General features: G+C 59.1%; 1 protein-coding gene across 1 annotated transcript; it reads right to left on the bottom strand.

The window, feature by feature from the left end:
* Positions 1-520: 520 nt before the first annotated feature.
* On the bottom strand, positions 521-6,148 carry CCDC9B (coiled-coil domain containing 9B). Its single transcript, XM_077764346.1, has 11 exons — positions 6,137-6,148; positions 5,208-5,321; positions 4,847-4,954; positions 4,037-4,189; positions 3,813-3,938; positions 2,949-3,148; positions 2,613-2,671; positions 1,968-2,021; positions 1,768-1,867; positions 1,144-1,186; positions 521-1,060 (listed from the first exon to the last, which is right to left on the bottom strand). The coding sequence occupies exons 1-11, from the start codon at positions 6,146-6,148 to the stop codon at positions 521-523; spliced, it is 1,509 nt and encodes a 502-aa protein (XP_077620472.1).
* Between the last annotated feature and the right edge of the window lie 6,624 nt (positions 6,149-12,772).

Raw genomic sequence — 12,772 nt, 5'->3', positions numbered from 1 at the left:
GAGTCTGGGGCTGTGAGTGGCCTGTGTGCAAGACAGAGGCATGAGAAAGATCCCAGGCCCAGGCTGGCCCTGCCAGCTACTGAGGCTACCTCTACCTCCAAAGCCACAGCTGGAAAGAGAAGCCAGGCCCTGGGGGTGACAGAGGCCAGGCGAGCCAGGCGCTGAGTGTTTCTAGGCCTTGCTTTCTTGCCTTATCAGGGAAGCTTGTGGCCTGGGCAGCAACAGACCCAGGACAGGGCTTAACAGCCCCAGAGACCAGGTGTGACATAGGAATATGCCAGGAGCTTTACCTGCACATGAAAACACACCCGTATACAGGGAGGCACCCAAGGGTGTGCACATGAGGTACGCAAGAGCAGCTCCTTGCCCTCACAGTGTCACCCCACTGGAGAGTTTGCCCAGCTGCTCAGCTGGACAGCCACAAACCACCGGCAACCAGACACCTACCACACATGAGTCCTGACCACAGTCTTCCCTCCTCCTCTGCCCAGCCTGGCCCCTTTGCTCCCAGGGGCTGTGCTCAGCATCTTCCCGCAGGGCCCTGACCCCCTGGCATGCTTCCCACACCTCCTGTGCCCCTTGCTCTTCGGCCCATTCCCCTGGCGGGCCTGCTCCGTTGTGCCAAGCCCTGCTGGGCCCCTGCCTTGCCAGCCCTGTGTTCTCTGGGCTCTAGGGGCCCTGCTCCTCCTTGTGGCTTGGAGCAAGTCTGTACTTCCAGCTCAGCCTGGGGGGCATTGCACCCCGGGAGCTGCTCAGAACCATCCTGCAGGGGTGCAGGGTTCTCCTGGGCTCCAGGCCTTGGAGGAAGCACGCACACACTCTCCCCAGGCCCAGGGCTATTGGCCCCTCCCAGAGAAAGGTCAAGGGGAACCAAGTCGGCGTTTTGTGGAGAGGCAGGTTCTGGACTGGCTATTGAGGCTCCTGCCTCCCTTTTTGGCCCCTCTGGGGGTACTGGGGCTGGGCTGGTTGCTGGGGCACTTGTGGGTCTGCCCAACTCCGGCTTGCTCTGCTTCTGTGAATGTTCCTCCTCGCTCCGAGTCTTTCTGGTACTTTGGCTTCCCTGAAACAAGAGATTGGCCCTGCTGGCTGGCGAATTCAGAGCTCAGATCCCTAGCCCGTCCCATATTATTCCCAAGCACCCACCTCCTGGCTCTCCAGCTCCTCCTTGCCTTCCTTCGTCTCCCACCTGTAGAAACACAACATATGGCAGGGCCTACTCCTACCCATGCCTTTCACATCAGTTGCTCTGTAGCCAGGGGCTATGTTCCCAGGGAGCAACTAGACCCCAAGGGGCTCAGAGGAGTGTCAGAGCCAGAACAAGGCTCCAGGACACTTCCCTTCCAACCTAACCTCATTCCCCAAATCCAGCCATTTCCTCCAAACACCACCCACTTTAGCCCCATCGCAGGTACCCAGCTGCTGTTTATGACCAGACCTGTGGCACGCTGAGTTTCATGGGGACTCTGGACGTGTCCCTGCCTGCACCGCCTGGGAAAGGCATGCCTGACTTCCTGGGGGAAGGCAACTGCTGTAATTACAGGCGGCCTCCCTGGGCACCAAGCTCTTGCTGCTGCCGCCTTGGCTGCTGGCCTCTCCCGGAACCTCATTAACCTGCCACCAGGCAGCCATCAGGCAGGAGGCAGCGGCCCCAAGGGCCGGTGCAGGAAGCTGGACCGGTGCTGGTCCTGACCCCCCAGGGGCAAGGGAGATCCAGGAAATCAGGAAGCCCAGATGCTTCCCCTGATTTTGCCCCCTGCCACCTGTTACCTGCGGGCCCTGCCAGTCAGCCTCTCTGTCCCCCGGGCTTTGCTTCGTGTGGCAGACACCACTGAGGATCTGCTGGATTGCTCACCCCGAGGAGTACCACCTGCAAGAGATGATCCACAGATCAAGGAGAGAAGAGGGCAGGGCAGCCCAGCTCCTTCACCAGCTCATGCAACCCTGCTCCTCCTTTATTCCCAACTCACCTTTACCATCAGGGGATAAGGGTGAGGACTGGAGCTTCCGGTGGCTCCTGGGACCTAAGTGGAGCAAAGGAAATGGGGAAAGAGCCGGGTGATAAAGGATCCAAAACGGTAACACCAGTTTTACAGGACCGGGAAGCTGTCTGTCCTTCTCTTAGTCCACTTGTGGGTTTCCTGACTCCCAAAAAGAGCCCTGGTCTGGGGATGGAGAGAGTTGGGTGGCTGTGCTCACATTGCCGTTCCTGGCTAGGTAGCTGGCTGGGCCTCTCCAGCCCCACCTTCCTCGTGTGTGAAATAAGGGGACCAGCAGTTCCAAGAACTCTGTTCCTACAACAGGCCAGGGACAGGGAAATGGAGCTTTCACCCATGAGGACCAACTTCAAAAGGATCCCAGTGCAGACTTCCTGTGAGCCTCCTTCCCAGAATTGCAGGGGTCAGAACCCAGGGTAGGAACTCTGGGTTTGGGGAGAGGGAAGGTGCCCTGCTCTGATAGTGAGGGAGAGGAAGGAAGATGTTCTTCCATGCCTCCTTCTAGCTCCAAAAATAAGTGGCATACCAAGAGACAGAGAAAGGAGAGGAAGCAGGGGGTGGGGGGAGGCTGTGATAAAAGCCAAGGAGGGGAAGGGGGTGAGGTGGGTATTGGCTCACCCCTGGTGCCGCCCGCCCTGGCCGGACCCTCTTCCCGAGGCTTGCTGGAGTCCTGTAGCCTGTGGAGCCAGAGACTCAGGCTGCTGGAGGGTGGACACAAGCTAGGGCAAGACCCATACAGCCACTGCCTCCCCTGGCTCCAGCCCCAGAACAGATGGGGGAAAGATGGGGGATCTGGTGCCCACCCTGAGCCCAGGGCCCAGCCAGAGGGCCCTGGAAGACTCTTGACCACCCTGGAGAAAGTCACACCAGCCCTCCAAGAAGCACCCACAGTTAGTCCTACCCTAAGCCCCACAAGCATGTCAGTCCAACAAGCTGCCCAGCCCTGCCACCCACGTGGGCTTGGCCTTGTCCAGGTCCCATGGGCGGCGCCAGTCACCCTGTGCATCTCTGTGCCTGGCCACACGGGCCAGGTCGATCTGTTCCCGCTCCTGCTTCCACTGGGCATAGTCCCAGCCAACCTCCAGGGGTCCCCCCGCTGGCCGGCGGGGAGCCGGGCCTGGGACCAGGCCTGGACTCTGGGGCTCCCGAGCACCCTGCAAGGAGAAGATGCTCAGCACCATGGGGTAGAAGCAGGAAGGCCTGGGCTGGAAGTGGAAATCTGGATACTACTAACCTCTTCCTCACCAGGTTTCGACATCCCCATCTAAAAATTAAATCCATTCCGTCTCTAACATGTTGTTTGCCATAGGCACGGTTTCCATCCACTTGTTAGCTGTGTCTTTTGAGCAAGTTACTTAACCTCTCTGTGTATCATTTTATCATTTGTAAAATGGGGATAATGATAGCACCTATCTACAGGGTTGGGGCGGCGGGGCGGTGGTATGGACAGGCCCAGAGTGGAGAGGCACCTGGCAGTTGTAAGCAAGAGCCAGGACTAGGGGCTGCTGCCACCTAGAGGTCACACCTGGCATATGGCCAGTCCCCTGCAGCCTCCTGGCACATCCCAAGTTCTGTCAGAGATCCAGTTAGCTCAGAAATCCACTTAGGGTAAGGGGCTGACCTCTGACTTCTCCTGTCTCTCACTGCAAGGCCCAGCCAACATGGAGACTGGCCAGAGAAAGGAAGAAGGGGTGGGAATTTTTGCTGATGCTGACTGGGCACTGTCCCCACAGATGAGGGACATATGTGACTCAGCTTCTCCGCCTCCCCCAAATGGGCACTGCCACTTTCACATCCCCATCCCTCTTGAAGATGTACCTTCCATGCCGAATCCGAGCTGACGGCCATCTGCATGGAGGGGGTCCAGCCCAAGCCCCCTCCAGGTGACCCTCCTGCCCCCTGGTTCCTTGCTCTGCTGGGCTTCTCACTTACAATCCGCTTGGCCTGGAGGAGGTGAGGATGGGTAGTGTGGCACACCCAGGTAAGAGGTAAGAAGAGGCTGCCGGCCTGCTGCCTGGACTTCTCCCACCCACCCTGCTTACCTCAGCTTTGTTCTCCATGGTCACAGCCAGCTCCACCCGGTCCCCCAGGCAGAAAGTACCAGAGTGATCTTCTACCTCCTCATCCTCACGCATCGCATTGGCTGCTCCAGGTCCAAGGGATCTCACCCAGTTCCGGCTGACCACCCGCTTCTCCTGCAGAATGGGATGTCTTGTCCTCAGGCCACATGGGCGGTGCTGAGCAGAGCTGGACACTGAGTCCTCTGCGAGGTTCCCCGAGGCTGGCTTCCAGCCCTGGACCTCCCTGGGATGACTATAGAGGAGCTGAGTCTATGGGGCATTCACATGCCAACGACATTAGGTTATCCAGGCCCTGGGGCCACCCTGGGGCCCAAGATGCCATAACAGCCTGTCACCTCTGAGCTGGGAAATCCAGAGCACTCAGACAATGGCGCTTTGTCCCTTCCATACTGCTCCTGGCATTCGGCCCCACTTCTCTGTCTGGGGGTTTAGGAGCAGCCTGTGGTTGGCAGCATAGGCGCAGGGCTGTGGGGCTGGGAACGGGTATGAGGAGGCTTAGATTCAGTGGCCTTTGAGCTGTGGCCCTTTGGGCTCAGCGGGACCACAGTGGGCTGGGCTGCCTAAGGCTGGGGACTGAAGGGTGAACCCCAGACCTGTGAGTGGAGGAAACAGAGGAGCACGAGCGGTTGTCTTCCCTGGATGCACACTGGGCCTCCGCCTCCTCGCAGGGCCAGATCCCCAGGCCCTTATGAACTACAGACCTTCCCTCAGCACTCGCAGAGCAGATACAAGATTGAACAACCCACCCTAACACCCCAGGGTGGGGCTTACACCGGGAACCTGGCTGATAGTGACAGTGAGGCCATCGGGTCGGAGGAATTCCCGCGCCGTCACAGCCATGCCCCCCTGCTCCGCCTGCCGACGGTCTTCCTGGATCTCCTGCGGGAGGGCCCGGGGTCAGCACAGGCCATGGCCCCCCAGACGCACAGAGACAAGCCTACACGGAGAGACACCAGTGGGACACCAAGGGGCAGAGGCCCGGCATCACAGAGTCCCCCAGGCCCTCTCAGAGTTTCTGAGATGAACCACATCACCCTAACCCTCACCCCAAGCCTAGAGCCTGCAGGGAGAGACCACCATGCAGGGGTCTGCGGGACAGGCAGGGCGTGCCAACCCAGCCCAGCCCACTCACCTGGTGCCTGCGGAGTAAGGCCTGGTTCTTCTTTCGAAGGGCCACTATCCTCCGATCCAGCTCTGCATCTTTCTCTTCCTGCCTGCTCATGGGTGACTCAGCGCCGTGAGGCCCCTGCAGAGGGCGAGGGGCCCAAGCTCCTGACTGCCAGACCATCCTTTATCAGGCCCCTATCTTTCACATTCACCATATTCTTACCACAAATGGACCCCGGCACTCCGGAGCTAGGCTCACACGGGAGGGATGGCACATGGAAGGTCCCGAGTCCCCACCCTACTAGGCTTGTCTGCCTGTCTCTCCGCCTCCTTAGGGGTTCAGGTCAGGGCCTCATACCCGGGCCCTCAGCTCCCAGCATTGGGGTGCCCCTCCCCCGGGCTCTCCAGGGAGCTCCACTGGCGAGAGAGCCTGCCGAGCAGGAATGAGAGTTATAAATGGCTCTGGCCGCAGAACCTGCCGTGACTGGGAAGTTGCCAGGGGATTCAGGAGGTCGAGGAGGGGAGCTGTTCGGCTCCCAGGCCCAGAACCACAGTAAAAAGAGAAGCCCCCCCTCTGTCCTGGGCTCCCAGGCCCCGGGCCCCACTCCCCAGCCGTGTGGCCCAGCCTGTGGGAAAGAGCCGCTGTCACGAGCTCAGCCTTTCCAGGCCCTCAGCTTCTGGCAGTCGGGGCAGGAGAGAGCCAGCTCTACAGGCAGGCCCAGCGGGGCAGCTACCCTAAGCAAGCCATGCCTCTGCCCCAAAATCCCCAGGTCTCTCCCTGCCTGGCTGCAGGGTCTCCCTTGTAGCCAAATGCCCCTGCCCAGCCCCCTGTCAGCCTAGGCACGGCCCTGTTCCTCCCAGGCCCAGCTGTCCCCAGCTGCCCCCCGAGTGTGGCTGTCCCGGGCCTCCTCCCAGCCCCAAGAAGCCCCCCGCCAAAGGTGAGGTGCCACTCACAGCTGAGTGCATGGCAACAGTGGGCACCGAGAGAATTCCAGAGCAGCCCCAGGGGAGCCAGAGCAGGAGGGAAGCCGGAGCCGCTGCGCCACCGGAGCCGGGCCTCTGCCGGCCTCTCCCTGCCGGCTTCACTGCTCAGCACACGAGATCATGTTGTGATTACAAAAGACTCCTCTGGGCTCCCAGCCAGGAATGCTGTCGCCGCCGCCCCCACCCATCCACTCTCAGAGGGCAAGGACCAGGGCACTGGCCCTGCCCAGCACCTCTCCCTGCCCTGCCCTAGCGTCCCCAGAGACACAGGCAAGAACCTTTCTCTAGCGAGTTGGGCCCACACAGGGGGCCTGGCTGCCCCAGGCCCTGCCTTCTCTGAGGCTCTATGCCCAGCAGAACCCCAGCCTGGCCGTACCTGCAGACAGATGGACAGCCAACGGAAGCCTCCTTCCCTCCCATTAGTAAAGAAAAGCCTAGATAGAGGATGCAGCTGAGCCCATCGGGCATCCTCGTCTGAGGACCCCCACCTCAAATGAGCCTCCCCTTATTTGTCCTCGTCAGCTCTGGTCTGAGGAATTTGAAGGGACCAAGAGGCTCACCTCCCCTAGGCCACCAAATACTACCACATACCTGACATAACACCATTCGTCATTCCTTTAGGTCGAACAGTGTCTTCCCGGGGTTTAAGAGTATAGCCACTGCAGAGAGGCTCAGCTGTCCGAGTGTCCCCTTGGAGCGGGGAGATGGGCCTTCCCGCAGGGCCCAGGCCGCCACAGCCAGCTACTCCGCGCCCTGACTCTGGGCCCTTCCTGGCCTCGCTCTCCAGGACTGGCCTTTCAGCCTCTCTCACCCTGAGCAAGGAGGCAGTCTTTCTCAGGAAAAATCTCTCTCCGAATCTTCCCAGTATGGCTGAGGGAAGCAGCTTGCCTGGCAGTCCCACTCTTGGGGCCCCTGGGAGCTGGGGCTTGGGGTGCTGGGCGGAGGGGGTGGTTTCTCTGTATCAGGGGTGCCTATGGTCTGTTTCAATAGCTACAGGGCCCCGACCTCCAAGACCTCACAGGAGGGTCAGAGGTCCCGGTATCCCTGACATTCCTGATCGACCAGGCCTCAGTTTCCCCAATCCCATGCTCTGGCTCCAGAGCAGAAATCCTCACTCCCTCTCACTCCTCCCCAGACCAGCCCAGGCAGCCAGAGCTTCGATCTCTGCTCCCCTTGAACCATCTGTTCCGGCCCCCCTCAAATCCCCACGATGGTTGGCCTTTTTCCAGGCCAAGCCTTCACACGGCACCCCTGACCCCACAGCCAATCTCCACAGCCCCAGAGTTCCCATCCTGCTTGGAAATGCCAGCGCAGTCTCTCTTCCCTTCCTGCCGGATGTTCCCACTGAGTCAGACTCCCGGCAATGGTGACGTACCCAGTCTCCTCTCCCCGAGCCTCTGTCTCCCTCTCTCTCTCTCCTTCTCCCACCCTCTCCGCGTGCTACCTCACACAGCCTGCTGAGTTTCATCCTAGCCCCCGAAGGCCAGAGGCGGGGCCCTGGCGGCATGGCCCCCGAGCTTCCCACCACCTACCCCGCCCGTGTTGTTGGAACTGGGAGGCGTGCACAGCACTAGCCCTAGATGGAGAGACGCCGCCGCTGAGACCTAATGTTCTCCATCATCTCCGGCTCCCAAACCAGGTCTGGGGCAGTGGGGTGTAGACAGAGGAGGCTACAGGGGTGAGGCAAGGTCGGCTGTGCCCCTCACTCCTGTTCCCAGCCAGGGTCAGGGCAGGACAGCAGCAGAGAGACAGGAAGCACAGGTAGCAATCCGTCCATCCCATAGGGAGAGTGACCCCCCCCCCTTCTGGAAGGGCCTGCAGGGACAGACCCTCCTAACCTAGTGAAGGCCCCCCGGGCCCATTGCACTGCAGGCCCACATTTTCCAGGACAAACCAATGATCAGATAGGGCCCCACAGTTGCCGGCCGGGTGCTTGCCAAATGTTACTCACACAACACTTCATCCCTCAGAGCAGCTGCTACATTCTCCTGTTTTCTCCAGAGTCTGAAGTTTGCTTGTCTGCTCCCCCACCGGACAGAGGCTCTCTGAGGGCAGAAATGGTATACCGAGTGCCTCTGGATCCCCAGGGCCTGGCATAGCTCCCTTATCAACTCCAGAGCCTCCCTCAGCGCTCGGAGAGCAGATACAGGAGTGAACGACCCACGCTATCCCATGTGTGGCTATAGGTGTCCTATGTATGTTCTTTGACTGCCTTTCTCTCCACCCAGAACAGATGCAGCGCTGAGTAGTGGTAAAGGCTCCTATGAAGGGTAAAGAAAGGACCCCTTTTGGGGGGAGGCGAGAGACACCGTGTCTCTGTTACCCCATGCCACCACTAGGGGACAGCAGAGTCACAAAGCCTGATGAGGTGTGGGCTCTCTTCCCCTTCTTCCCTCCAGCTCCCCAGCTCCTCTCCCTCAAGTCTCTGTAATCCCCAGACTAGAGAACTTCCAACTCCGCCATCTTAGAGAAGCTGCACAGTTGTAGAAGCCTTATTTTATTGACGAGGAGGCCCAGAGAGGTAACACCACCTGCCCAGGCCACACAGCCTTTTGTGTCACAGATGAGACTAGAAGCCAAGGCTCCTGCCATGCAGCTGTGCATTTTCCTGCCCCACACCCCGAGCTGGCCCCCGGAACATTGTTTCTGCAGATGCTTCGCTCTGTGCCCTCCTCTTCCCTGAGCTGAGGTGGGCGCGTTGTCCTGGCACCTCAGCCATGGGTCCTGGTCACCTCTCTTTCCTGCCTGTTCCCCCACCCTCTCCGGTGACCTGCCAGCTGGGCCCACAGCCACACACCTGGAGTAAACTGTATTTGGGTGGTATTGGTGGTCCATGGTATACAACCTTGAGCCCATCCTGAGGACAAGATGGCTGCAAATCTAGGGACTGTCACTGAGGAGGAAAGAGGAGAGAGGCCCGCAAGGGAGGAAGGGACTCTCTGGATCACTCATCGAGGCTGGGAGCCCAGACTTGACAGAGGCCCCCTCATGGGCCTCATTCACCATTTCCAGAATGGCGGCCCCTGCCCATCGCCAATTAATAAATTGTAAGCACTACAGTCCTTGCCCTTCCTCAGCCTTGTCATAAGATGGGGGAGAGTGGGATGGGGAAGTCCAAAGTAACTTCGTTGTCACTGGCTGTATGACTTTAGGGAAGTCCCTCTGGTCCCTGTCTATAAAATGAGTTGTACCTACTCCTCCAAGTCATTGGCAGATCAAAGGAAATGACGTGTCGTATCTATATCTGGAACAGCATGCATCCCAGAGTAAAGCTCAGCATAGTTTTCTCTTGCCTCCGGTAACCGTGACTGCCGCCTCGTGAATGCTACCACTACAGCATCCTTTGCTGCCTCCTGCCAGCCTGCTGGGATCTGAACACACTCAAGACTTCTGAAGTGTGAGGCCCGCTTGTGACCTGGTAGGGATCCCCTCAGCATCCTTTCTGAGCCTACCTTCATGATGACCCTTGCCCAGGAAATCCCGCAAGACCAGGCACCTGCCCCACACCCTGCAGAGAGTTCCCCTCCCCTTCCCCCCCTCCAATCCTGTCCCCTCTGAAGTCCCAGGCTCTGGCTGCCATATGTGGCCAGCTAGCACTGGTGCTCCCAGAGGCAGTCCCTGTGCTTTACCTGCCTCTGGATTCCACTGGGCCCAATTCCAGGCTCACATCCCCGTTCCCGGGAGCCATTCCTGGCTGGGGCCAAACCCGTAGAGATCACCGCGGCCACTTTCCCTGCTCTGGGTGGGTGGATGAGTATTGAAGGAGGAGTGCGGGCAAGGCTGGGTTACATGAGCACCCAGACAAAAGGCAAACAACCCTCCAAATGGGAAGAGTCAAGGTGACTTAGAGCCTCCTGTGTTTCCTTTCCTGCAAACCCACTCTCCATCAGGGCCATTCCTGGCTCAAGAAACTGCTTTCCTGACTCCTCCTGGCCTGAGATCTATGTGCAAGCCTCTCAGGCCAGGCCAGGCCCGGCTCTGGGTGGGGAGGACTCCAAGTACATGAAGTAGGGCCAGAAAGACAAGCTCTGGGCAGGCTCCAGCAACGGGGGGCAGGCTGAGCCTCACCTTTCCAGAGCACATGCCAGCGCAGGGTGGGGCTGAAACCATCTGAGGTATCAGGAGGCAAAAGCCTGATGTGGGGACCCACTCCTCCATCTGCTTTCCAGGGCACACCCAAGGCTGGGACATTGCAAGCTTTCCAGCTCCTGGCCCAGCAGAGGGAGATGAACCCCTGGGGTCTCCCTTTTTGGGGGCTCTCTTCTCCATGATGGGTGCAGAGTTGACTCATAGTGTTTTCCCAGGACCCAAGACCCACCCCTGTCCCCAGTCCCCAGCCCAGAGCTGCCCACAACCAGAAGTGGAGTGCCACCCTGTCAAGTGCTTGCCCACAACGTTAACAGGGTGTGTACTGCATACTTTTCGTGGCCGAGGCAATTAGGGAACCAAGAGGTGAGGATCCAGACTCCATCTTACAGGCACTTGCCAACACCAGGCCATGTTAGCCTAAAGCCAGGGCAGCACAGGGCTCAGGCCAGCCAAGCAGTTTTCCAACTGAGCTTCAAGGGGATGAGCAAGACTCAGCAAGGGGTTGGTCATGAGAGGGCATCCCGTGAATGCATGATGGCAAGTGGCAGTGGCGCAGGCAGGGGGCTGTGTTCAGATCCCGGAGGGAGGGGTCTGGGCCAGGCAGAGCAGCAGGGGTCCAGGGAAGAGTGAGCAAGGGAGCCCCCAGGAGGCCTCAGAGCATTGGCATGGGTTGGGGGTGGGAGGAGGTGTGGAGTGGAGAGGGGAGGAACCAACACAGCATCCAGGACTCAGGCCTGGGGGCCCTCACAAATGAGGGGAACAGGCCAGGCTTGCCTGCGTGTGCCCAGGGGGCTCTTTCCTGGGCAGGCAAAGAGGCTGGAATGCTAGCATGGGACAGACAGGCTCTCCCTGCACTTGAAGCTCATCACAGGGGCCTCTTCATCACTTGAAGCTCATGGGGGTGAGATGGTGGTGGGATCATACCCTCTAGGCATAGTGAAAAGGTCTGGCCCAGTTTTGAGGGATAGGAAGAAGGACAGAAGCCCATCAGAAGGCAGAGGGCTTCTTGAGAGCTGGCCTGTCGCACTGAGAGTAGGGAAGGGCCTTTGGAATGGCCAGGGGTGACCTACCCACTCTCCAAGTGGCCTTACCTAGCCTGGACGCTTCAAGGAGGGAGAGAACAACCAGGGTGAAAGAGAGCACGTTCCGTGGTCACCACAAGGAAGAGGAAGCAGCCACAGGCCAGGGAGAGAAGTAGAGTGACCAGTTGTCCCAGCTTGCCTGGAACGGACTCCATTGGAAGGTCCCAAGTCCAGAACACCCCTCAGTCCAATGCAAACCTGCAAATTTGGTCACCTTAGGGGTAAGGGGACGTTGCAAGAAGCTGGGGCTGGGAAGAAATATCTCAGGAGCCTCTCAGTAAAACACTCAGTGATGCCAGAAGCCAAAAATGGTGATACGCCCCGCAGGATCTCAGTAGGAGTGAGGGCAGGAAGGATAAGGCCAGAAGTCAATAGGTCATCAGTGCTAATAGTGATGATAATAAGAACACCACACACTTACAAATAGCACTGCTAGAGGCCTCACACCTGTGATGTCATTCGAGCTCATGGAGCTTTGAAATCTGTGAATTAGCCAAGGCAGGTGTTATTAGCTTCTTTTGGAGATCAGGGTCAATGACCTGCCCAGAAGTCTCCCGCTCTCCACTGGGCCTGCGCTGAATCACTGAGGCTGATGCCCAGCCCTGCACACTCTCTCCAGCCCATGCCTGGGACCAGCCACCTTTGCCCTGTGACCGTGAGAAACCTGTCCACCCCAACTGTGTAAAGAAAGACGCCTGGCTCTCTTGCCTCCCTCCCCACCCCACGGGGCAGCCCAGGAGGAGGGCACCTTGCTGGCTCTGCTGGCAGGGATCATGGGTCACAGAGAGTGACATGCTGCCTTCTTGGCTTTCACTATCAGCACTCTCCCCAAGATGCCCCACCCACGGCTTCTACTGCTGTGGGAGACTCCCTTCCGCCTCCCCTCTTCTTGACGCTCCCCCGAGAAACGTCTCCTCTTGCTCCTGAGTCCTTTCTTCTCTCCTCGTGACTTTCTGGCAAGGAAGACCACCTCTCAGCCAGGCAGCATGTCCGAGCCCTTGGTGAGTGGTCACCATCTCTAAGGCACAGTACCCAAGGAAAGAGGGGACACACCCACAGTTGAGGCTCTGCTCCCCTACATCTTAGGGCTGGGTAGGGGAGAATCTACCAAGATCGTTCTTCGCTGTAAATTCGCTCTGCCTTGTCCACCACTGCTATGGGCATCCTCACCTACGGCAGGCCTCCATGCCTCCCACCACCTGCCTGTAGAACCCAGACCTTGAACTCAGACCCTGACTCTGGAGATGGTGAGATCTGAAACTGGAGCCCAGGACATTGGGCCCCCACTGCCCTCCTCAGCCCTGCAGCCCTGCTGTCCCCTTCAGAGGTCCCTTTCAGCTTCCTGCCAAAGGCTGGGGGTGGGTGTGGGGAAGTCATGCCACCAGGGTCCCCAAGAGGGTAAAGGATTCCCAGAAGAGGAAGGCTTGTAGGGCTG

The sequence above is a fragment of the Crocuta crocuta genome, unplaced genomic scaffold (genome assembly GCF_008692635.1).
Source record: "Crocuta crocuta isolate KB4526 unplaced genomic scaffold, BGI_CrCroc_1.0 scaffold102, whole genome shotgun sequence".
In the NCBI taxonomy this organism is placed as follows: domain Eukaryota; kingdom Metazoa; phylum Chordata; class Mammalia; order Carnivora; family Hyaenidae; genus Crocuta; species Crocuta crocuta.
The sequence above is the reverse complement of the archived record's forward strand: the minus strand, read 5'-3'. Positions and strand labels throughout refer to the sequence as shown.